The following is a 22,543-nucleotide window of genomic DNA, read 5'->3' on the forward strand; positions in this document are numbered from 1 at the left end:
AGTTCGGTGGAGCGTGTGTGGTTTACCGGCACATCGAATAGGTGATCATTATAATGAAGGCACCGTGTAGATTTGTATGGTTATTCACACCCACTTTGTGATCCTCGGCATCCCAGTCACAAACGAGAGGGGCATATCGAGATTTAAACATGTCATTGAAAAGTTCAATGAATCTCATCGAAATCTAGGACTTCTCAATGCGTTTAAAACTTATAGGTAATGTTATCATGGTGGAGAATTAGTGAATCGTCATTCACTTACCTTCAAATTGTTTGCATGTTGGATTACGACATCCATTTTCTAATATGTAAATAATGTTGTTGGATCCTAGCCCTAATTTTTCTTATTGGGTGATAATTAGGGATTCAAAGCAACTCGAGAGAGAAGAACTTGGGAGGTGTAGGAAGAGAATTTAGGGTGCTCTTGGGGTGCACATTATGCATTTTAAGGCGACGTCTCCCCAGCCGCTTTGTATCACGTGTCGGCCTCTCTGTGGTCTGCGTTTTCACTTTCAAGAGACATACATCGTGCACCGCGCGCAACACAAAATGCATATTTTGTAAATTCCATAAATTCTTCATACAAACTCCGTTTTGATGTTCTTTATATCCTCAGAAAGCTCTCAACGAGATCTACAACTTTCCTTTAGATTCCATTGGCTAATCTGACTTCATTTTTGTCCCTATTTTTATATGATTAAATGATTTTGCTAAAATCATAACATTTGCATATGAACTCCGTTTTTGGCATTCTTTTTTCTCAAAATTCCTATCTTAAAGAGTACTACGATTTTCTTTTGGTGACTTTAGCTAAAAGTCAACCATTTTTTTTGTAGCTTTTTATGTCACATATTCCTTATGCACGACTGACTTTTATATCTTATAAAAATCATATCTAATTCATACAGAGTCAGATTTCTATGAGATTTATATTTTCGAAATCGGAACGACGTGTACTTTCTATATATATATATATATATATATATATATATATATATATATATATATATATATATATATATGTTTTGGTGCACTTATTTTTTACGATTTACAGACGATTCAACTTATTTTTTCCTAATTTTCTTAATATGAAACTTATATTATATAGTGTATAGCGCGCACAACTACAGATTATCCTATTCAAGGATTTAGTTTTAATAATTATTACTTATTATGTGTAACCCAAATTTGTGGTTATTACAATAGTCTCACAAAGATGCAAATGTGCATAAACCAAATCAATAAACTAGTGATAATTTTCATGAGTCATCACAAGAGTTATCAAGTCCATTCATAAACTTTTAAAGTTACTTTAAAAAACACGTATGGGCATTTTCTTACCAAAACAAAAGTCATCAATGTTTTTCTAAAACCAATATTATCTAAATAATATAATAATTAAAACATGCAAGCAAAATGACTCTAATACCATTTGTTGGGTTTTATTTAAAATTTTAGTTCTAAAAAACGAAAAAATTAGCAATGAAAGCATTATAAAAATTAAATAACATAAAACTATTTTATACTCACCAAATATCATTTTGAATTAACATGAAATACCAATCACACCCATAGGAGGTTCAAGAATAACAATATTTGAAGACTTTAAATCCTATTAGGAGGAGGTTCCAAGTTGATGGAGATGGTAATAATACAAATAAGAGCTCATCTAGAGGTATTGACCAATAAGTAATTAAGACATTGTATGTTCGTTTATAACTTGCAATATGAAAACCCTTAATCTTTTAAGCACAAAACCAATTTTGTCTTAAAAGAGAGTTAAAAGAGAGTGTATGTATCAAACTTATTCTTTATGTTATACCACTTTAGAGAGTAAAAGAGAAGAAAAGAGAGGTTGGAGGTTTCACTAGTAAAGAAAAGCCGCACGAAAGCCTTTATTAATCGACTATTGTCCTTTGTGTCTTAACACTTTAAGACATACCGTACCTTCAATTCCACATGCTTAATGATTATAATAAAGCATGTATTGCTTAATAAAATAAGAAAAGGTGATAAAAGTGTGTCCTCTTAGAAGGATATTGGTTTTGGCAAGTAAAAGGGGAGGGAAAGATACTCATTTTTTTTAGTATGTTATGTATATTTTTAATACCGCAACCATTTAAGTTAAAAAATATATACATGACATCATAAATCACACGTTATGATATTATTTTGATACTAACATTCAAAATTATTTTTTTCCATAAAATATTAATTTCTAATCAAATTTACTCTTGGTAATGTTTATCAAAAATCAAATTCTTATAAATATTTAATTTATGTCTACTTGTTATAGGTAACTATATAAAATCATATGTTATTGAAAATATTATTTGAAAATGATTCTTAAGCATTTAATTCCTTCAAATAATTTGACTAAAATCCAAGCCTTATTTTTTTCAGGTCCTGTGTGACCACCTACTCTATAACGGTAAAAGTTTATTGTGAGAATGAATCAACTATAAATGTTGCTTTAAATTTTGCTTTCCATGATAAAAAAACCGTTTTGAATTTGATGTACATTTTATATTGAAAATGTTTCAAAAGAGATTTTAAAAATAGTTCTATTTAAAAAAAAGTTATTTCAAAACGGTCTCTTTTCTTGATGTTGATCATGAGATGGGTTTTGAGAATAATGACTTAATCACAAGATTAACATTTAGCTTAATGGAATATTAACTTAACTAGGTGTCAGCCCCATGTATTACATGGGTGTATTTAAAACAATTAAATATCGATAAACATTTGAGAAATTTGAATTTATAAGAAAAATAAAAAAAATATTGAATTACTAAAATTAAAGTGTTTTTTTTTTCTCTTTTAAATTTAAACAAATCATTTAGATAAAATAATCAAATCAAATTAATCATATTTTATTTTAAAATTTTAAAATTATAAGGAAAGTCCATTAATGAAATTGATATGCATTTATTATTAAATTTAAATACCATATGGAGTTTAATAAAATAGGAAAACCACAAAATTAATAATTTGGAATAAAAATTAATTCAAAATAACCACAAAATGACATGTGGCAAAATGAATGAGAGTGTGACAAGTGGCAAAAAAAACCTTCATTTATTAGAGGAGAAAAGTTTTATGCTTGTTATTGAAGATAAGGGTATAATATGTAAAAACTGTGAAAATATGAAGAATGAAAGAGTTTCAGCTTAGAGGAAGTAAAGTGTAGATTTGCAGAAGACGAGGGACTGCGGCTCGTTTCTCTTGAGGTTGGAAAACACGCGGACCCAACTCGGGTCGAACCTCACCGGGTTTTAACTGTACTTGAACCGCTTCATGACCCGGAGTTTAAATACAGAGACATACAGAGGATTCGTCATTTGTTCATTCTCTCTACACACACTTTTCTCAGACGTCATATTCTTTTGTTTATGTTAGGGTTTTGTTCTAGGGTTTGTTACTGTTATTTACGGACTTCTGTAATTGTTGAGTGTAATCTGTACTGAGCTTTGGTTGTATTTGTATTCCGTTTATAATAAAAGGAGTTCGTTAATTTTTTAACACTATCCTTTTAATTTCTTTTGTTTCACAATAAGAATCACTTGTTCACATATACTTCTTTACTAAGCATCGGAGCAACGAGCGGAAGCTTTTGAATAACTTGTTCACAACTTCACGTAATAACTTGTATACTTCTTTATAAAGCAGCGATATCAGCAAGCATACACAGATTCACATAGAGGACAGCCATGTACGTTTTTTTGTTAGAATTATCCTTGTTTATACGGATTTATCACTTTGTTTTGCTGTTTTTTGTTTTAAATCATTTGATCCTTAGACCAAAGTGTATGGAAATTATGATTGCTTTGCCACTCGTTGTAGATAGTTTCCCACGTTCTACTTTGATAAACAAAGATAATTATATATTAATAGTATTGCGTAGATTTTTGATATATGAATCAAGTTAAACTTGTTTATATTGTGTAGAAATTTTGGTTTCAGCCCCTTAATTGTTAATTGTGATGGGCGTGTTCCACCGTTTAGGGCTCTGTTTCCAACCATACCAATATCAACAACATATTTACATTATACCTCCTGAAATATTACAAAATCAAAGAGTTTGTGGGCTAAGTATGTAGGAATAATGTTGAAGAGAAGTAGGCATGCGATTTTAAAGATACAAGGTATGTGTGTGTTTTAGAAAATTATTTGAGTTGGAAAATTGTGGAAAACAATATTTATTGTTTTTTCAAAGTTTTTCAATCTTCTTTGTAATGTTAGAAGATGGAAAATTCTCATTTTCTTGGCATTTTTTTTCATAAAAATGTTAACCAAACAAGCTCTTAAAGTTCTAATTTTTCTTAGAACAGCTTTCTGGACACCCCATTTTTCCGTAACCAGAAGGAGCCTATAGGGTTTTATGTGGTCTTCACAAATCCCAATTAAAAATCTTGAAACATCATAAAACAGTTGATTTCAAATCTTCAATGGAGTTAGCTTAACAAAATATACTGCAGGTTAGGGCTGGCATAGGCATAGGCATAGGTGCAACCTGGGCCATTGATATCAGGGGAACTTCTCTTGTTCTTCCATTCAAGACTAATGTTGTTCACTCAATGTCTACTACTTTGGCTATATATATATATATATATATATATATATATATTATGCTGCCCAACAATAAAAACAAAGCATTAACATTGCAAAATCCTTTTGCGTTAAATAGTACTGGATTTCAATTTACTACAGCAAATAATACAATAATTTAAAGTAACATGTATTTGTAGTGGTGATAATGTTGGCGATTTGTTTATTTATTTTTTGAAGATAAGCACTGAAACTAAGGGCATAAGTAAGTCGATCTCTTTGCCCAGGTGGTCTGTGTTTACCTGTTTGTTTCGTAGATTATAGATTCTTTCCTGTAAACACTAATTAGTGTAAGTTCATAAGTCTTTTCGTTCACCGATGTGTGCTCTAAAGTGATTTTTGCTTGAAAACCTGTTTAGATTTGTTTGTGTAAACATTGGTGTTATTTTGATAAAACTATCTTTGGTTCCTCTTCATATGCATTTTTGTTGATGATTTTATTATATTTCTCTGACCACTGATTTACTTATGACTATTTTGTTGTAAAAACAGAGCGCAAACATAATCTGCTGGCCTTCCATTTTGGTTTGAAACCCTAAATTTCTTCGTCTAATGATGAATAATTCAGCAGCTTCCGTGCCTGTAACTATGGAGCCTGTTGATCCGGTTCATCGGTATGGTTGTGGGCATGGACGTCTTAAGGCAGGGCACACAATTGATGTCAAGAGAAATACTGTGAAGATCGAGCCCGATCTCAATGACACCGAAAAATACCATGTGACGTTCAGTTATGACGCTCAGGTTGATGGCTGGTAAACTTTTTTTTTATTTTTATTTTTGTGTATATAATTATAACAGTTTTGTCAACATCTTTCCATTCATGCATCTTTTAGATACATCAAGTTATATATTGTTTCCCTGGCAGTATAACCGTTTGTATCTATCGTTGGGTGGGTCAAGAAAAAAAAGAGGTGTTCAAAACCTCTAAGAATGCCGAAAAGAGGCCAGGGCTAGTCCAGAAATTCAATGAGAAAGGAGATGGAGTCAAATTTCCCTTACATAAGACGGGCTTAAAAGATGTCTATAAATTAGAAATAGTGGCACAGGCAGATGAAGATGGAAGTAAGAATTGTATTTTGGAAAAAACGGAAGCAGTGGTTCAGAACAAGAGTGGTATAACGAAGGTTAAGGTAAAAAATCAGATTTTATCGGTGAATGGGAGGATGTCTGTGTTTGTTGATTTGAATGGACATAGTTATTCCACGCAAACGGATGCGGATGATCCTTATAATGGTTGTTGCATCTGTTTTGATGAAAAGAATCCTGGCATTGTTTTTCCCATTGGGGGGTTACTACTTATTGAGAAACCAATTGCAGAGGAGAGTAATGGGAATTGTGTATACAAGGGAACTTATGATGAATCACCAGTTATTGCGGGAAGGATTCCCAAGGGGAATGGTACAACAGACGAAATGATTCAAATTCTCAAGAGATCTAATCCGCATCATTCTAATGTTCTTTGGCGTATTGCTGAAGAGGAGAATGAAGATTTTGTTTTTTTTATTTATGAGAGTTTTGAATGTACCTTACATGATTTGATAACGGGTAAATACGAACTGAAATGTCTAGATGGTTTCATGGATCTGAAACTGTGGAAGCCCGACGGTTTTTCTCCTTCAAAGTGTTTGGTGAAACTTCTAAGGTCATCACTAAACTTCTAAATTTTAAGTTTAGTGACAAAATGAGCACAATTTTATAAGTTAGGTGACTAAATGAGCATAAATATAAACGTTAAGTGACTAAATGAGCACAAAGCCAACAGTTTGATGACCTTTTAAAACTTAAAAACAGTTAAGTGACCAAATGAGCACAAAACCAAAAGTTAAGTGACCTAAACCCTAAAATCTAAAAATATAGTCCAATTTGATCAAGTTTTTTGTCCCATCTTGTTCAGTTCTGTTTTTTTCCCATGTATTTCCTTATTTTTATCTCCCGTTCTTCATATATATATATATATATATATATTCATAACTTTATTTTTTTGGAACTCATAATATCTATTGGCAAATATAAATAACAGGGGCATAGTTGAAGGAATTGTCTGTTTAATTAAACTTGGAAATATTCCGAACTTAAACCCTCGAATGATCATTATAGAAGAAGGTACTTCTAGTCTCACTGGGAAAGTCTTAGGAATGGGCATTAGCTCAACAGGCAAGGCTTCTTTTTTAATTTCATGTAAGATATGATAGATTACATTACCGATATTTGAATGGGCATAATGCAGGAAAAAGAAAAATAGTTTCTAATTGCTCCTTACTATAGCATTTGAATATATCAATCTTCTGCATAAAATTCCATGTGTATGTCCGAGGTGGCATGTTAACATCATTATAATTATAATCTTATTGTTATAATGATGATACAATGGTCAGGAGTAATCTAAGAGTACAATGCTTTAATAGGGAAAGGAAAAGTTACTATACTGTAAAATAAAATAAAATTAGAAACTACTTTATATTTTGTTTTTAATTTTTAATTTTCATGCTTTAAATCTTTTTAGTTTTTAATTTTCATGTCATTTGTGTAGGACAAACGGCTGCTTGGGATTCATTGGATTTAGGGAAACTGTTGGTCTTTTGTATTACTAGTGATTACCTCCCATTTGATCTTGAAGATGTGAAAGATCACTTAAAACGTATCCCGGAAGCCTTCGATCTCATCTCTCGCCTCCAGCATCATAATCCAAAATCTAGGTATAATTTGTGTAAAATTATCTGAAAATCTTTCCATTATGATAAATTGTGGTGAAAGTAGTTAGACTTGCTTTAGTTAATAATATATTGATTGATTTCATGTTTTAATAATTTCAACCTACATTTATTTTTCTACTGGAAAAATATAGGACAACATTTGTATCTTTACCATTTCATTTTCTTCTATCTTGCCCACTTAATTATCTCCTATATTGATTAAAACATTTATACCATTATTATTTCTGCTTTTCTGTCTTTTGCCTATTTACAAAACCGGTAATTGAGGTAAATGTTTTCTTTAATGTTCAAAAACTGTATAATTTTTTATCTAGTACAGAAAATTGTTAATTCACCAAATTGGTTCAGCTTTTCTTTGTTTCCCCCTTTCTTAAAACCAGGTAAACATGAAATATGGACTTTTTGAACAGTCAAAAAAATAAAAAGTACTGTATAATGATTTGATTAGTGCATGATTTATTAAATGGCCAAATCAGTTAGATGGTGAAAGTATGTTATGCTTTTCTGTATTTAAGTCCACATACCCACGAAAAGTACTCTTTTGAATGGTTAGATGAAGTATTAATGGTTTAATTATTACAGAAAGTGGTTAATTCACCTAATCAATAGAATAGCGGAACTCCATATTGTGTATTTTTTTTGTATATTATAACCTATACATTTGATACGTCTACATTTGTTCTTATCCAGACCAACAGCCAAAGAAGTATGCGACGACATTTTTTTCTGGGACGCCAAGCAACATCTTTCCTTCATCGAAGATGTGAGCGACTGTGTGGATCCAGACGTCTGCAATGCCAAAGCCAAAATCCTACAGTTACTCAATATCACGGATCCACCAGCCTTACGTGGAAAATGGGTTAAATCTCAAAAGTTGGACAATGTGACCAATTCCAAAATCCTAAAATCACTTGAAAGCCTTCAGGGTTACAGCAATTGGAACACTTTAATACACCCCACACTCATAAACAACTTAGAGCGACACAGATATTACGATTACGACAGCGTATGTGATTTATTACGTTTCATAAGAAACTGTTCAAATCACTATAAAACACTCTGGAACTATTCAAAACGTTTGTTGGGGGGAGTGGAGGGACTCTCGACATATTTTAGCAGCAAGTTTCCTAAACTGGTAATGGATGTATATAAAGTTTTGGAAAATCATTTTGTGAATGAAGAGCTTCTTAATAAGTATTGTTAGAATGAGCAGTTTTAAGTTATCAAGTCTTTTCGACACTTCCCATTTTCTTATAGATTTTGGGGACTTGTCTCGAGCATGCCTAGTTTTGCAGTCTACTCTAGCAAAAAATGGCATTCTTTCAGTGTGCAAGAAACGGGGATGATGAGGTTGGCTTTGCAGCGTTTTGTCAGAAATTACAGATGAAGAGGCACATAAAGACAAACAAATCTCAGTTGGATGTTGCGACTCCTGGTTAATGGGGGAAGGGCTATCTATCTTCTCTGCAGGACTCACTCTCTCATAATCATGATCAGAAGGTTCCGATTAGTTGCTACATATTTAGTATGGCCTGGTATCATTCTGAAAGTAAGATTGTCATTCTGTTCTATTTGCTTTTTGCAAGACTTTAGCTCCCAGGTGACCCTTAATTTCAAGTGCTTGAGCTTTCGTGGGAAACAGACCCATTATTACTCTTCTCACTTGGACTTGGTTGGTGCTGCTCGTTGGTTGTCCCTTTCAATAGCTGCTGCTGCTGCTGTACTATGCTTCTTCAAGTGTTGGTGTGGTGTCATCTCCCATTTTGGTTGTGTTTAGTTTGTACTTCAGTATTTTCTTTTTTCCTTGTTCTGTATTCTGTATTTTCCAGCTGGTTTTCACATATTTATATTATTTTAGCGGTTGAAAAAGAGTCTTTTTTATTCAGTCTTGATGATTGTTTTTTTTTTGGGAAATGTGACATGCTGTATGTAGTTTGTGGGATGGAAGAAAAGTTGAATAGATGATATTCAACTACTAAAAAGATAGTAGTTTGTGCATTTTACCCAAAACATACGATGAAAATGGTTTTGTACTTTATTTCCTACCATTAAGCAAAATGCAGTTATGAGGCTAGTCCATAAAATTTTGAAAGTACGCTTTTGGTTTTCTATATTTTGCGTCTTTCGAGTACCCTTGAAACAAAAATGGTTTTTAGTTTAATTACTAAAATATAGTTAATTCATTTAATCGGTTAAATGTTAAAAGTATGTTCTTTTTGTATTCTTTCTTTTTAAAAGTAGGTAACTATCAATGTGACCATTTAAAGACATTATTTTAATTCATACAGAAATCTATATATGAAATGTTCTAATTAGGGATGTTATTCGGTCCGGACCGATCCGAACCCGAATAAACCGAAAATCGAATAAGGATATTTGTATGAACCAAAAACCGAACCAAATAAGCAATACGGGTTCGGTTCGGTTTCGGCCCGAATAACCCAAATAACATATACAATATGATTAAAGAGCCGAATAACCCAAATAATATTTGCAATGTGAGTATAAATATTATATTTTATATGACTTTTTTAGCTTATGATAAACACGAATAACACGGACAACATGGATTAACTGTTCTTGATATATAAAATGTAAAATCTAACCACCACAATCTTAAGATATAGTTATTAAGCAACATATTAAACACTAAACATTAAACATCCAAAACACCAAAAAATCTATCTATAAGGATATAAGTTAAACATTAAACATTACATATGTATTTTGGGTAATGATTGATAGAACACAAGACTGAATAAGCAATCGTGCAAGGAGAAAAAAATGTGACTTTTCATATTTGGTTTGGTCATTTTGGACTTAATAAGCCCTTATTCGAATAACCCGGACCGAATAAGCCTTATATAGATACTCGAAACCAAATCAAATTGCTTATTCGGATCTAATTCGGTTCGGTTTGAGTTTTCGGACCAAATTCTCATCCATAATTCTAATGCCATAAAATTATATTTTATAAACATCTTTGTGAAAAAGCACAATTTCTTAGACATCTTGTTAAAAAAAAACTTTATATTTTTCATGTTTGGTCCTATCTTTTGTATTGTATTCGGACCCATCTTAACTTTTGACTATAATGCCCTTATTATTTTTCATGTTTGTTACGTTGCAAGTCCATGTCTAATAAAAAATTGACTATAATGCCCTTATTATTTTCTTTTTCATTTTCTTATTATTTTTAAAAAAAATAATGAATTAATTGATTTGTTAACAATTGGAACCCACTCCCACCTCCGGTCACCTGCCACCCTCAGCCACCGGTTACTACCACCACACACACGCAACCACCAACAACCACTACCGGTCATGATAACCACCGCTAAACATCGAAACCCACCACCAGACACTACCTTTCCTACCCTCTCTGCATATATTTCGCTCTGAAGCATCCTCTTATACTCTGATCTGAAATAAATGTTGGTGAGAACTTAACTCTCTCCCTGAAGACGAGATCTAGGTTACCAGAGATAATGATAGTAGTTTCAACGATGACGGCTTTCGGCGAGACCTGCAGCTAGAACCAAGTTTCAGCTTGAATCTTGGTTTTGGTTTTAGTGGGGATTTAGCATGGATTAATGTTGAAATGTACAAAAAATAAATAATTTCCTGGAATTAAAGTTCAAAATCAGCCAATTTAACATCCAGATCAGACAACAAGCATAGGCACACAAATTGATTGAGATGTCCGTCATGGAATTGAAGTTAAAAAAAAAAAAACTTCCTGGAACTTTGCTTTGAATCACCAAGCCTGCTTTCTGCACACCCAATCGAATAAATCCTATGAATTTCTAGGTTAAACCCGATGTAAAAAATCATATGCTTTCTCTCAAAGCCCACTACCACCGACTACAAACATAAATGAAACCCAGATGCACAAAGCGTACACTACCCAAGTCAAATGAACCCAGATGCAAAAAGCGAGCCTCTTTAGGGGTCGACTTATAAGGTTGATGCAATCCCATTCAAACCTATGGCTGAGTTGCAGCGACATTTAGGTCACAAATGGGCAAGTCTGAGTCGGGGTTTCATCAGCGATGATGCAAGTGGGTGGTGGAGAGGGAAACAAAAAGAGATGCGGGTCAATGGTGAATAAGGAGGGATGAGATGCAATTGTCGGTCAAGAGGGAGTATGGAAGAGATGCCGTCGAAATCGTGACTTTGAACGAGAGGATATAACGGGATTGAGAAAGGAACATGAGGTAGCGGGTTTGGGCCTTTGGTTGATATATTTTTTTTATTAACTTTTTTTAATAAGATAATAATAGAAAAATGTAAAAAGAGTATAAATGTCATTTCAAGACTGATAGAGACTATACATGAAACAAAACAAAAGATAGAGACTACACATAAAATTTTGGTAAAACATAGGACGATTTCAGTAATTTCATAATTTGTTCTAATATATAAGTTAAAAAGAGATTTTATATAAAATTAAATCTAAACTGAAAAAGGAAAAATGAAAGTTTACACCCATTTGTGGTCATGCATCTACTTTATTCCACCAGCCAATCAAAAGCCCACCTAATCTTCCATCAAGATATCCACTCTACAACACATTTACTAGCTTTGGGAGCAGTGTACACGTTGTGATGTATGCCACTTAGGCTTCGACTCCTAAGAACATCCCCATACCCCTTAATCATATGTACATCCAACACATAAACACATTTCTTACAACTACCACAAAAAATAAAAAACCTAGCAACACATCTTCAAAATGTTACACTTTTACCCCCTTGTTTATAAACCAAGACATATATATACTACCACATAACTTCGATATAACTTTCAATATTGACTTTAAAAATATATATACAACTTATACTCATTAGCAGTTTAGCATTCTAAATTTCAATTAATTTCATAAAATTTAGTTACACGTTCAAAAAATACCCATAAATCGCGTATTCGAATCAGTTTATCTTCGTTCCGAATCCTGCCCAATCTCACAATCTCTACTCTCATTCGATATCGACCTCTCAACTTTCTGCCTCTTCTTATCTCTCGGATCTTTCTTTTCATCAATAAGCGATAACAATGTCTGAAGCCGCCTCGACCCGGCCCCACCGGAATCCGGTGCCGCCCGGGCAATGTTACGAAACCGCCGGAAAACTTGACAAAAGTAAATAAAAAGGGCAACGAAACACGCGATACCACAGATAAGAAAGAGACCCCAGAAACTTTTAAGGTGTAATCTGTCTGATTCAAGCTCTGAATTATCGGTGCTACATCCGCTTCTTATTAGCCATTTGTCATGGATCCGTTGAAGGTCTCCGTTTTCTGATAGCGTGAGGATTGCGGTTGATAAGTCGACTGCTAATGGAGAGTCACGGGGGAATGCCTGTAATGTGATTTGACCGTATTAGCCTCGGTTATTATTCTCAATTTGTAAACTAATTCGAGTTTTGTGGTTAAATGAAATGCAAAGATATAACGTGTTTTATTGGTTTGTTAATCATAGCATCCTACTTTTGTTTTCTCGCGTTACATAGATTGTACTTTGAAAAATCTACACACTTGAAAGTATAATCTTGTAATAAGAAAAAATGAAAGCATAAATATAGGATAAGCTAATAAATGAATGCATATTGATATTTTATGCATTTAGCCTTTTGATGAAGTCAAATTCAAGAGATAGGTTAAATACAAGAACTAGCAATGTATTTTCACTGATTTGTTTATTTTAAAACATCTTACTTTCATTTCTGCATGTTACAACAATGTACTTTGAAAAACCTACCCAATTATAGCAGTATCATCGAAATACAAAGCTAATTGGATAGATTTTTTAAGGTATAATCACCTAATAAGAAAAACAATACAAATTACGAAGCTAAAATTGGGTTGATGTTTCGACCTACACAACCTTAAAAAACATGAAAGTATAATGTTTAATCAAAAGAAATGAAAGCAGGATGCTATTATAAACAAATATGTGAACATACAATGTTGTTTCTTGCATTCAGCCCTAGAAATAAATAATGTCCTATTATTTCTTGAATCTGGATTCACCACGGGTTAAATGCATAAAATACCAACACACTTTTATTTATTTGTTTATTATAGCATGTATTTCCATTTTTTATTACAGCATTGTATTCTTTTAAAGGCACTGGACTTTGAATAATGAACCTAATTACAGCATTGTACTTTCAACATTTTTAATAGAAAAGTATACTCCAAAAAATCTATCCAATTATAGGTTAATATAATGAGGTAGATTATGAAAAGTAGAATGATGTAATAGGAAGAATTGAAAGTATGAACCTATAAAAACATATCACTGAATATACTTTGCCATTTCTTGCAGTTAATACGTCTATGATTTAAAGTTTTAAACATATGTTTTATATTTAGAAGTACTTCTATGAGATAACAAAGTACCCACATATCAATCAATTAGAAATTTCAAATCTTGAAAATAAACACGAAAAACAAAGAAATTAAATAAGGAACTTACAAATCCCCATCCGCTCTTGGTGAACTCGCGCCCAACAACCCTAAATTTGCACTGATTCGATAAGAAAAGCTCAACGTATGGTCGTTCATCAACAATGGCCGCCACCCCACCCTTGTCGGAGCCTTTTAGGAGTGCATCAGCGTAAGCATCAGGCGTTCCAAGAGGAACAAGTCTGGATTCAGAAATTCCGATCTCATCAACCAAATATCGTTCTGCAAAAGACCCCACTTGGTATCCAATTCGATCGTTAGTTTTTTTCAAGGTATCGATGCCTTTGATTGGAGAAGATAACTGTTGGACTGTGAGAATCGAAGTCAAACTTGCGGTGTAACTCGAATTGATTATTAGAACTACGAACAGCCATATGAGTAAAACTATACGTCCGAGAGTACTTGCGGTGTTCTCCCCTGCATAAAAGAAAACGCGTCACTCAATTGGAAAGAATTGCAATTTGATAGAGAGAGGCTAGAGCCGTTTGTGAAATTCTAGGGTTAAAAAGGGTATTTTAGTACTTTTTTGTGAATTCCAAGTTTCAAATTCATTTGCAACCAAAGGCTTTGACTGGATCACTGGAATGGAATCGAATTCCAATTCCAGCCAACCATTGCACTTTGACTTTTCAAGTCAAACGTTTCTCTCAATCTTCAAATATGGGTATTGTAACTGATTTGGTACCAAATTTCGTCCCAGATGTAATATATTTATGAAATTTCTCAAAAATTAATACGAATTTCAAAATTCAAGCATTGTTCAGTTTGATTTTGAAAAATCAAACAGAGAGGGGTATCAAGCACCACTCACTACAGTTTGACTTTTGAGGTCAAACATGTTGCTGTTGAAAAATAAGCAATCTCACTTACTATGTGCAAAAAAGAGAGTAGAAAGGCTAAACCTGCAAGGAAAGAAACCAAGATCTAAATAAGAAACAAGATTGTAGCAAGAAAACAAGATATCATATCATTAAGCTATGCCAAACTACGCTTAGGTGGTGTTTCTTTTGACTTCAACTGAAGTAAAAGATAACAAGACTTTTAAAACCCAAATATGCATATGTGTACATGAAAGAAGAAGAAAACTAACCATAGTATGGTTATGATCTGTCTTTTAGGAGTCCCTCTAAACTCATCATTTATCCGATGCTCTAAAATCCAAACCACTGTGCCAACCACAAGAAAGAAAAAAGCAGTGACAGCCCACAATGTTGGAGAAAACGGGCGCAAAAAAGCCCAAGCACCCGTGTTCATTTTCTTGAATGGAGCCACTACAACAAGCCCTGATGCAGCATATGGTTGTGTGAAATCCACAATTCTTGTTCGGTTTGTGACTATTGCAATATCACCAACCGCACCATCAAATACCTACAACAAAAGTTTGATTTTTAAAGCTTCTGTGTGCTATGAATTATTTAGGCATTGTTTAGGCCACTTTAGTTATGCATGATATGTTGTCACTGTACTGTGTTTGACATGCATTGGACTTAGACTGTGATTGATGTCAATGGGACAAAAACTGTAATTTTTTGTTATACCAAAAAAGTGGGACAAAGATTCGCTCTTGATGCCTTCCTTATCATCGTCATCAAAAATAGCCCTAGAAAGCTTTATCTAGTTCCATATATCCTACTTTCATTTCTTTTTATTGCAGGCTTGTACGTTCATTTTTCTCTTTAAGGCATTGTACTTTCAAAACGCTACCTAATTATAGCATTGTACTTTGAAAAATCTATCAAATTATATCGGTAAAAAATGCTTTGTATTTGGATGACATTGCTATATAATTAGGTAAATCTTTCAAAGCACAACGTTTTAATATAACAAAATGGAAGTAAGATGCTATAATAAAGAAAAAAGCAAAAGTATGTTTCTATTTCTTGCATTTAACCCCATTAAAAACATTAATATTCAAACTCACCCCTGCTGCGATCAATCTCACGAGCTCGGTATAACTTGGGTTCTCTTTCCCATTCCCGAACGGCACAAATTGATACGGAACCGCATATGGTAACAAATTGACCGCAGAAACAAACACATCGATACAAAAACCTTTTGAAAAATTACTCCCTGGCAGTTGTGAAACAAATTCCTTATAACTAACTCTAATCGGAACTGCAATTTTCAACAACTTTCCATTATTCGGGAAAACCCAACCCCGTGGTTTTGTCACTATCTCCCCAGGCCAAATCACACTATGAAGTTCTTGGTTATGTGATCCGTTGACTTTTTTCGAGTCAAGATTCTCGGGAGTCAAAGTTGACAAACCAGAACTATTTGACCAATATCCAACCGTTCTAAATCCGGTTCCAATTATGTTAAGAATATCGTACGCGGGATTGACAAGACTTCGATCCGAATCAAACTTTATATGCCCGGTTAAACCAATAAAATCACTATTCAATATATTATCCAATAGTAATTTTCCTCCATTAAAGATACTCATCGCATCAAGATGAAGATCCGCAATACCTGCATTACTTAATCTTGAATCATTTGAAAACGAAATAACACCGCCTTGATCAAAGAACGCATCAAGAGCATGAGCTATAATCCAAACGGAATCATACGCGTATAAACCATAAGAATTTAGCCCAAAAGAACCACCCGATAATTTTTTAAAATTTTCCGTAAAAGATTTAGAACCGGGGGTGTGTTGGCGTAGTGCAAGAACCCCTTGCATATCGTCCATTTTATCTGATAAATTTGGAAAATTTGAATCTAAAGCAGACGAAAGCCAATCGGTAGCAATCCAAACGTACCCATCTTCCATCATTCCAAGATAACGCGCAACCGAAAAAATCAAGAATCCGATATCCGGATACACGTGAAGAACAATGACTCGCGATTCCATTAATGCGATTTTGACAAGAATATCCATGATTTCACTCCGCCCGTATCCTAATTCCGATTCCGACCCCGGTGGGATTCCGGCTTTGTATGATATTCTACAACGTCTTGCAGCTAAGGCATCATCTAATGCTAACACTCCGTTCCTTCCATAATCATCGTCTATGTAAATTGCAATGACTTCTCTCCAAGTGTAGTAGTCTATGATTTCGGATACAGCTGTCATTTGGTGTAAGTCACTTTGTGTTGATCTTATGAAATATGGGAATTGGAGGTTGGATAGTGTGGGGTCCGTGGCAGCGAATGATAAAAGAGGGACTTGTAGTTCATTTGCTACATGTGATATAATGTGGGCTACTACGGATGATTGTGGCCCCACGATTGCAACCGTATCGCTTTCCATAAATTGCAATGCTGTAAATGGTAAAAAGATAATTGTTCACAATACAAAATTCTATAAGAAATAGCAACATACTTTCAAAGATTTGTTTATTACAACATCCTATTGTCACTTCTTTATACAACATTGTACTTTGAAAAATCTACCCAATTATATCAATGTGATCCAAATATTCAAATTTTTTATCTGTTATATTTGGATAGACTTTTCAAAATATAGTGTCCTAATAAGAAAAAAACTGAAAGTATAATCCTATAAGTGGGTAGATTAACAAAGTAAAATGTTTTAATAAGATTAAAACAAATTACAATTCTGTTATAGAAAGAAATGAAAGTAGTTACTCTATTTAGCCCTAGAGATAAAATAAAGGTATATAAATGCACATTAATCTACCTTCTGATAATCAGTTTTGTTACAACTAGTATAAAAATTAATTATTTGACATAAGTAAACACACACGAACAGAAACTAGAAACAATCAGATAATCACTTTCAAAAAGCACCTCCAAACACCACATGAATCAAATTACCTATTTGCCCCTATAGATAATATGCAAAATTAGCTAGGATTCATCAAGGTCTACAAGATCTACTCTTATTCTGCTATAAGAGGTAAAAGAGAAAGCATCTTTTGAACACCCATAAGTATTGCAACATTTCACTTTTCTGGATGTCCCACAAAAAACTTTTTATTTCAAGTTACCTCTTAAAACATTAAAGTGTGAGAGGGATTGATAGAGTAATATATGGTCTTTTTGAAGGAAATGAGATCATAATTTTCTTAAAGAACATAAATAAATCTAAATTATTTGATATAAATTCATGATTTACCTCCAACCATGCCAAGAAACCCACTACAATTTGAACTCCGCATTTCAATTCTAAGTTCTGATCCACGAAGAACAGATGAATTGGCATTAACATCTTTAACAGCTTCTTCAATTGCAACTTTAGCAACTCTTCCAATTGTTGAATCAAAAGTGAAAATTGCTCCAATATTCACAACAGCTGGTCTTGTAGATGCATTATGTGATGTCAAACCATTTGTAAGGAAAATCCCCAAATTTAGTAACAGTGTAACAACAAGATTCCAAACAAGAACACTCATCATATCATATCAAATTTGATCCACCTGAAATCATGGTGTTCTGGGAATTTTAATTTGACTGTGGATTTAGGGATTTGGAAACTGAATTCTTCACAAAATAAAAAAAAAATAACAATCGAATGTGAACAGAGTGGTTACTTACCAAGATCATGTCAGAGCTTTAAAACCCTAATCTTGAAGAAATTAATCAAGAAAAATAAAACAAAGTGGAATTATGAAGGAACATCAAAAGGTAACCCACGAGAAAGGGTTCTTTCGTACACCCCACAAAGAAAAAGTTGAAAACAGAAACAGGGAATCAGATGCAATGCCCTAAACACAATTTTTTAAGAAACCCATGTCATAAAGATTCTTAAAAGCTTAACTGATTGATCAAAAACCGCAAAATAGAGGGACAGACAGAAAGCAAACTCAACTACAAATTTACTATTTTAAGAAAGAAAAGGTAGAAAACTAAAAAACCCTTCAGTTTTATATTCTGATCAGCTAACGTAATACATTTGGTGAAATTAAGTTTTAAAAACAGTAGAAATACCTGGGGTGGGTGTCTAATGTCGAATTAAAAGTCTAGAAACATCGTAAAACAGTCGACTTCAAATCTTCAATGGAGTTAGCTTCATAAAATAACACAGCAGGGTCAAAGTTGGGAATCGAAAAAGGCTCTGATAAACATGGAAACCTGAATGTGGAAATCAAGACACAATGAGAATCTATCTGCGGGCAAGTTGAAGGGTCAATTTCTAAAAAAAATCATTCATTTTTATAATAATGATAATTACATGAACAAGGGAGTTTCTTTTCGTTTTGGCTGAAGGGTTTTTCTGGATGGGGGTAAATGAGGTAGGTGTGTATATAAGTACAACAACATGATGACGAAGGTTGAGATAAAATGGGGATAAGACTTCTTGGAAAAGAAAGAGATGCATGGATTTTATGTGGAAGAAAAGAATAAAAGCAGATTAGGATATAGAACGTGACAACATGTAACACCCTATGTTTTGTTTAAAGTTAGATGAATATAATATTACATGCATAATTAAATATGAGATTAATCTAGCATTTAAGATACCCTTTGATGATTAAAAGTAAAAAAATATCAAGCCTCGGAAATCTTTGGTAGTGTTTTTATAAAGTGCGATTTCAAATATGAGTCACAACACCTGGAGTCATCTTTTATTTTTTTTTTCTATTTAAAAAAAAAAAAAAAAATAGGAGGCAGACTGCTAGCAAATTAAATTCAATTAGTTTTATTGGTATTTTCTATCCAATATACGAAAGAGTCCACATGTTCGTCACTTGTATGGTTTTAATCAATTTCATGGACGGATTCAAAAAAAAAAAATCCAATTATTTTTTAGAAAAATCGAATAATCTAACCTTTATAAACCACATTTTTGATAAAAATGACCACAATTAATTTTTTGGTAAAAAACAACCACATTCTCCGGAATATATTATGCCGTAGATGTGTCCGGAATTTCAGAGTACGATTACGGACCATGGTTCAGAATAGATTTGACTTTTTTTGTATATAAGTTTTGCTTTTATAAAATATATAAGTTTTTTCTTTTATAAAATGTAATAATTTTTGTTTTTTATAAAATATAAAATGCAATTAAAATGAAGAAACAACTAATAAATACATAAACTAAATAAATGATGTGTCTGTAGGTCATATTATAAATATGATGTTCAAATTATCTTTGTCCTTGTACCAAAAATATATCCTCTAGTCGTTTTATATAACCCATAGCTCATGGACCGGTGGTTTTACCCTCTGTAGAAATCGATTTCTCGTTGATCAACATCTCCAAGAATCAATACAAAAACACCTCACAATCCCCTCTACTGTCAATATGTTTGTAACACTCCGTTTATTTATTAGATAAATAAATAAATTAATGAACGAATGATAGCCCTAAAATAAATAATTGCATGTAAAAGGATGGTCTCCCGGTGGTAATTGTCATAAATTTAGAAGTCGGAGATTAAAAGTGAAAGCTCTGGACTCCGTTTATAAATATTTATGAAGATGGGGGCTCCATGGTAATTATTTGGATTTAATTTAAAAGGAAATGAGGTAAAAGGGCTGAAAATGTAATAATTGAGAATTGGGACTTAAAAAGATAAATTATGGATTGATTTTGAAGAGGATTTGTTGAGAGGGGGGATGTTTAGTAAAATTTGGACTTAAATTGTAAAGGAATTGAAGGGCAGGGTTTAGATGGTAATTTCTAGGCTCCTAACGAAAGGATTTCATGGAGGAGAGGCCGGAACTGCCATTATGGCAAAGACATAATAAGGGATCGGGTATATATCCCTAACGGGAACCCTAACCCTAGAGCGGATCTACGGCCGCCACACTTCTCCACCCTCATCTCTCCGCCAACGCCGGCGACGCCGCCATGCCCGGTTCCGACCTGTTGCGGCCTCAAGCGGCCACCCGACCTTCTTCATCTCCAACCTAGCAGAACTCCGGTCAGCCATCGCCTTTAGTCGACGACCATGTTGTCTTGTGTGCCGCCACCCGACGTGTTGTGTTTCTCTCTGTCGGCTGCGACGAAGACCGCAATGGGTGTTTGTTCCTCCGTTGCCACCTCCTTTCTGCCTGTCTCAGCGTCGTTTACTTAGTGTTGCGCCCCAAGCCACCGGTCGCCGCTGCTTCGCCATCCTCATGCCCTTCTCCAGCCGCCACTGTTACATTGTCGTCGCTGCCTTCTTGCTTCCCTTCGGGATGCCGTCGCCCATTGTGTATTCCAACGGTTGTTCTGCTCGTTTCAGTCACCGACATGCGGTTATGCCGTCAATGACGCTGCTGTCTCCGACGAAGACAAGGGTGTCGCCCGAATGGCCTTTGGCTGCTGTATGCTGCCCTCCTCCACCGCCACCAGCCACCGTGGAGGGTGGCTGTGTGTGTGTCTTACTATGTGTTAGGTTTGTGTGGTTGTGTTTCAATTAGTTGTATGTGGGTTGGTTGTTTTGGTTAACCGGAGTTCGCGAAAGAGCCACCACCACCATCAACAGCCGCTTGCCGCCATTAGATAGCTATGTAGGTGTGTGTGTGTGTGTAGCATAGCGTGTGTGTGTGCGCCCGCGTGGTTTGGTTATTTCGTTGTAATTTTGTATTATTCGGAATAGTGAAGAAAATCCGTCACCACCACCGGCCGCCGTGCCGGGTGGCGGTGTGTCTCGTTGATTTTGTGATTCGGTTGGGATGTTTGGACAAGGGACTAAAACCCTAATGGGCCCCAGTGAAACTCTAATGGGCCCAATGAAGCCTTATTGGATTTAGGAGCCCAAACATGTGACTAATGGGCTTAAGGAAACCCTAATGGGTCTAATGGACCCTAATTGGCCCAATAAAGCCCTAATTGACCTAAAAGCCCAACAAATTGATAAATCGGCTGTATTTGGGTTGGAAACCCTAAAGCCAATAAAACCCTAATTTTGAGAATTTATCGGAACACACACGGGAATTATTTAATAACTTGAAATATTAAATAATAATCACTGGCAGAAATTAATCTAAGCAATACTGGACTTAATGGATTAAGTCCTTAATGGGTTAGGTGAGAAACACTAAACCCTAATCGTCATTTTATGTGAAACCCTAATTTCACTTGGGTTTATTGTTGGGACTTTCTATTTGGACTTGATGATTGGGTTATTAAATGGGCTATCCAAGATCAAGCAAATGGACTAGAATAATTAATGGGCTTTGGGGTAAGTCCCATGTAAGGGGTTTGGGCCCAATTTGGAAAATTGGGCCATAGATGAGCCATAGTTTGGGCCTTAATGATTATTTGATGTTGAGCCTTATAATAAGACCATGTATAGGCTTGGGCCCAATTTAGAAAATTGGGCCATATGTTGGGCTTTGATTCCTAGTTGACTTTAGGCCTTGGGCTTGAAAAAGCCAAGCCTCGGGTAATATGGTATTTGGCCAAGTATGTACTTATGGTTAAGAGTTGGAACCCAATTATTAATTGGGTGTTATTTTGGTGTTGACAGTTCGGGAATTTGTCATCCAGCAGTTGGGGTAGAGTCTGCGGCACTTCAACAGTGTGAGGTGAGTTACCTTCCAGTAGAAGTGGGTCTAAGGCCACAATATCGGCCCATTAGTAGGAGTTGTATGATAGATGATTGTATTTGTGATAATCATCTAGGTTTGCTACTACCTGATATGTTTTATGTGTTAGCATGATATGATGTTATGTGGTAGTGGTAGTAGGGGGAATAGTCCCTGGTTACCGGTCGATAGGACTGAAGGGGTAGTTTAGTACCCAGCTATGCTAGACAGATTATGATATGTGATATGATATTATGTGGTCATAGTAGGGGTGAAATAGTCCCCAAAGTTCGGTTGTCAGGACCGACGGGTAGATCAGCACCCCAG

At 34.4% G+C, this 22,543-nt stretch overlaps 2 protein-coding genes across 5 annotated transcripts; one reads left to right on the forward strand and one right to left on the reverse strand.

The window, feature by feature from the left end:
- Window positions 1-3,345: 3,345 nt before the first annotated feature.
- On the forward strand, window positions 3,346-9,206 carry LOC145030591 (serine/threonine-protein kinase/endoribonuclease IRE1a-like). Of its 2 annotated transcripts, none has more exons than XM_078978961.1 (6): window positions 3,346-3,711; window positions 5,100-5,359; window positions 5,473-6,249; window positions 6,628-6,761; window positions 7,138-7,303; window positions 8,012-9,206. In XM_078978961.1, the coding sequence occupies exons 2-6, from the start codon at window positions 5,160-5,162 to the stop codon at window positions 8,523-8,525; spliced, it is 1,791 nt and encodes a 596-aa protein (XP_078835087.1). In that variant the 5' UTR covers window positions 3,346-3,711; window positions 5,100-5,159; the 3' UTR covers window positions 8,526-9,206. The 2 variants fall into 2 exon arrangements, with proteins under 2 accessions (XP_078835087.1, XP_078835088.1); XM_078978962.1 differs by having other exon boundaries at window positions 5,100-5,348.
- A 2,894-nt stretch (window positions 9,207-12,100) lies between these two features.
- On the reverse strand, window positions 12,101-19,077 carry GLR3.3 (glutamate receptor 3.3). 3 transcript variants are annotated; one of them, XM_078978963.1, is made up of 8 exons: window positions 18,927-19,077; window positions 18,683-18,826; window positions 17,871-18,171; window positions 15,711-17,053; window positions 14,880-15,157; window positions 14,660-14,691; window positions 13,800-14,206; window positions 12,101-12,680 (listed from the first exon to the last, which is right to left on the reverse strand). In XM_078978963.1, exons 3-8 carry the CDS (start codon window positions 18,148-18,150, stop codon window positions 12,258-12,260), a joined length of 2,763 nt encoding a protein of 920 aa, XP_078835089.1. In that variant the 5' UTR covers window positions 18,151-18,171; window positions 18,683-18,826; window positions 18,927-19,077; the 3' UTR covers window positions 12,101-12,257. The 3 variants fall into 3 exon arrangements, with proteins under 3 accessions (XP_078835089.1, XP_078835090.1, XP_078835091.1); XM_078978964.1 differs by having other exon boundaries at window positions 18,683-19,056; XM_078978965.1 differs by lacking the exons at window positions 18,683-18,826; window positions 18,927-19,077 and adding an exon at window positions 18,290-18,459.
- Window positions 19,078-22,543: the final 3,466 nt, after the last annotated feature.

The sequence above is a fragment of the Lactuca saligna genome, chromosome 2, assembly GCF_052625555.1.
Source record: "Lactuca saligna cultivar CGN05327 chromosome 2, ASM5262555v1, whole genome shotgun sequence".
Taxonomy (NCBI): Eukaryota; Viridiplantae; Streptophyta; class Magnoliopsida; order Asterales; family Asteraceae; genus Lactuca; species Lactuca saligna.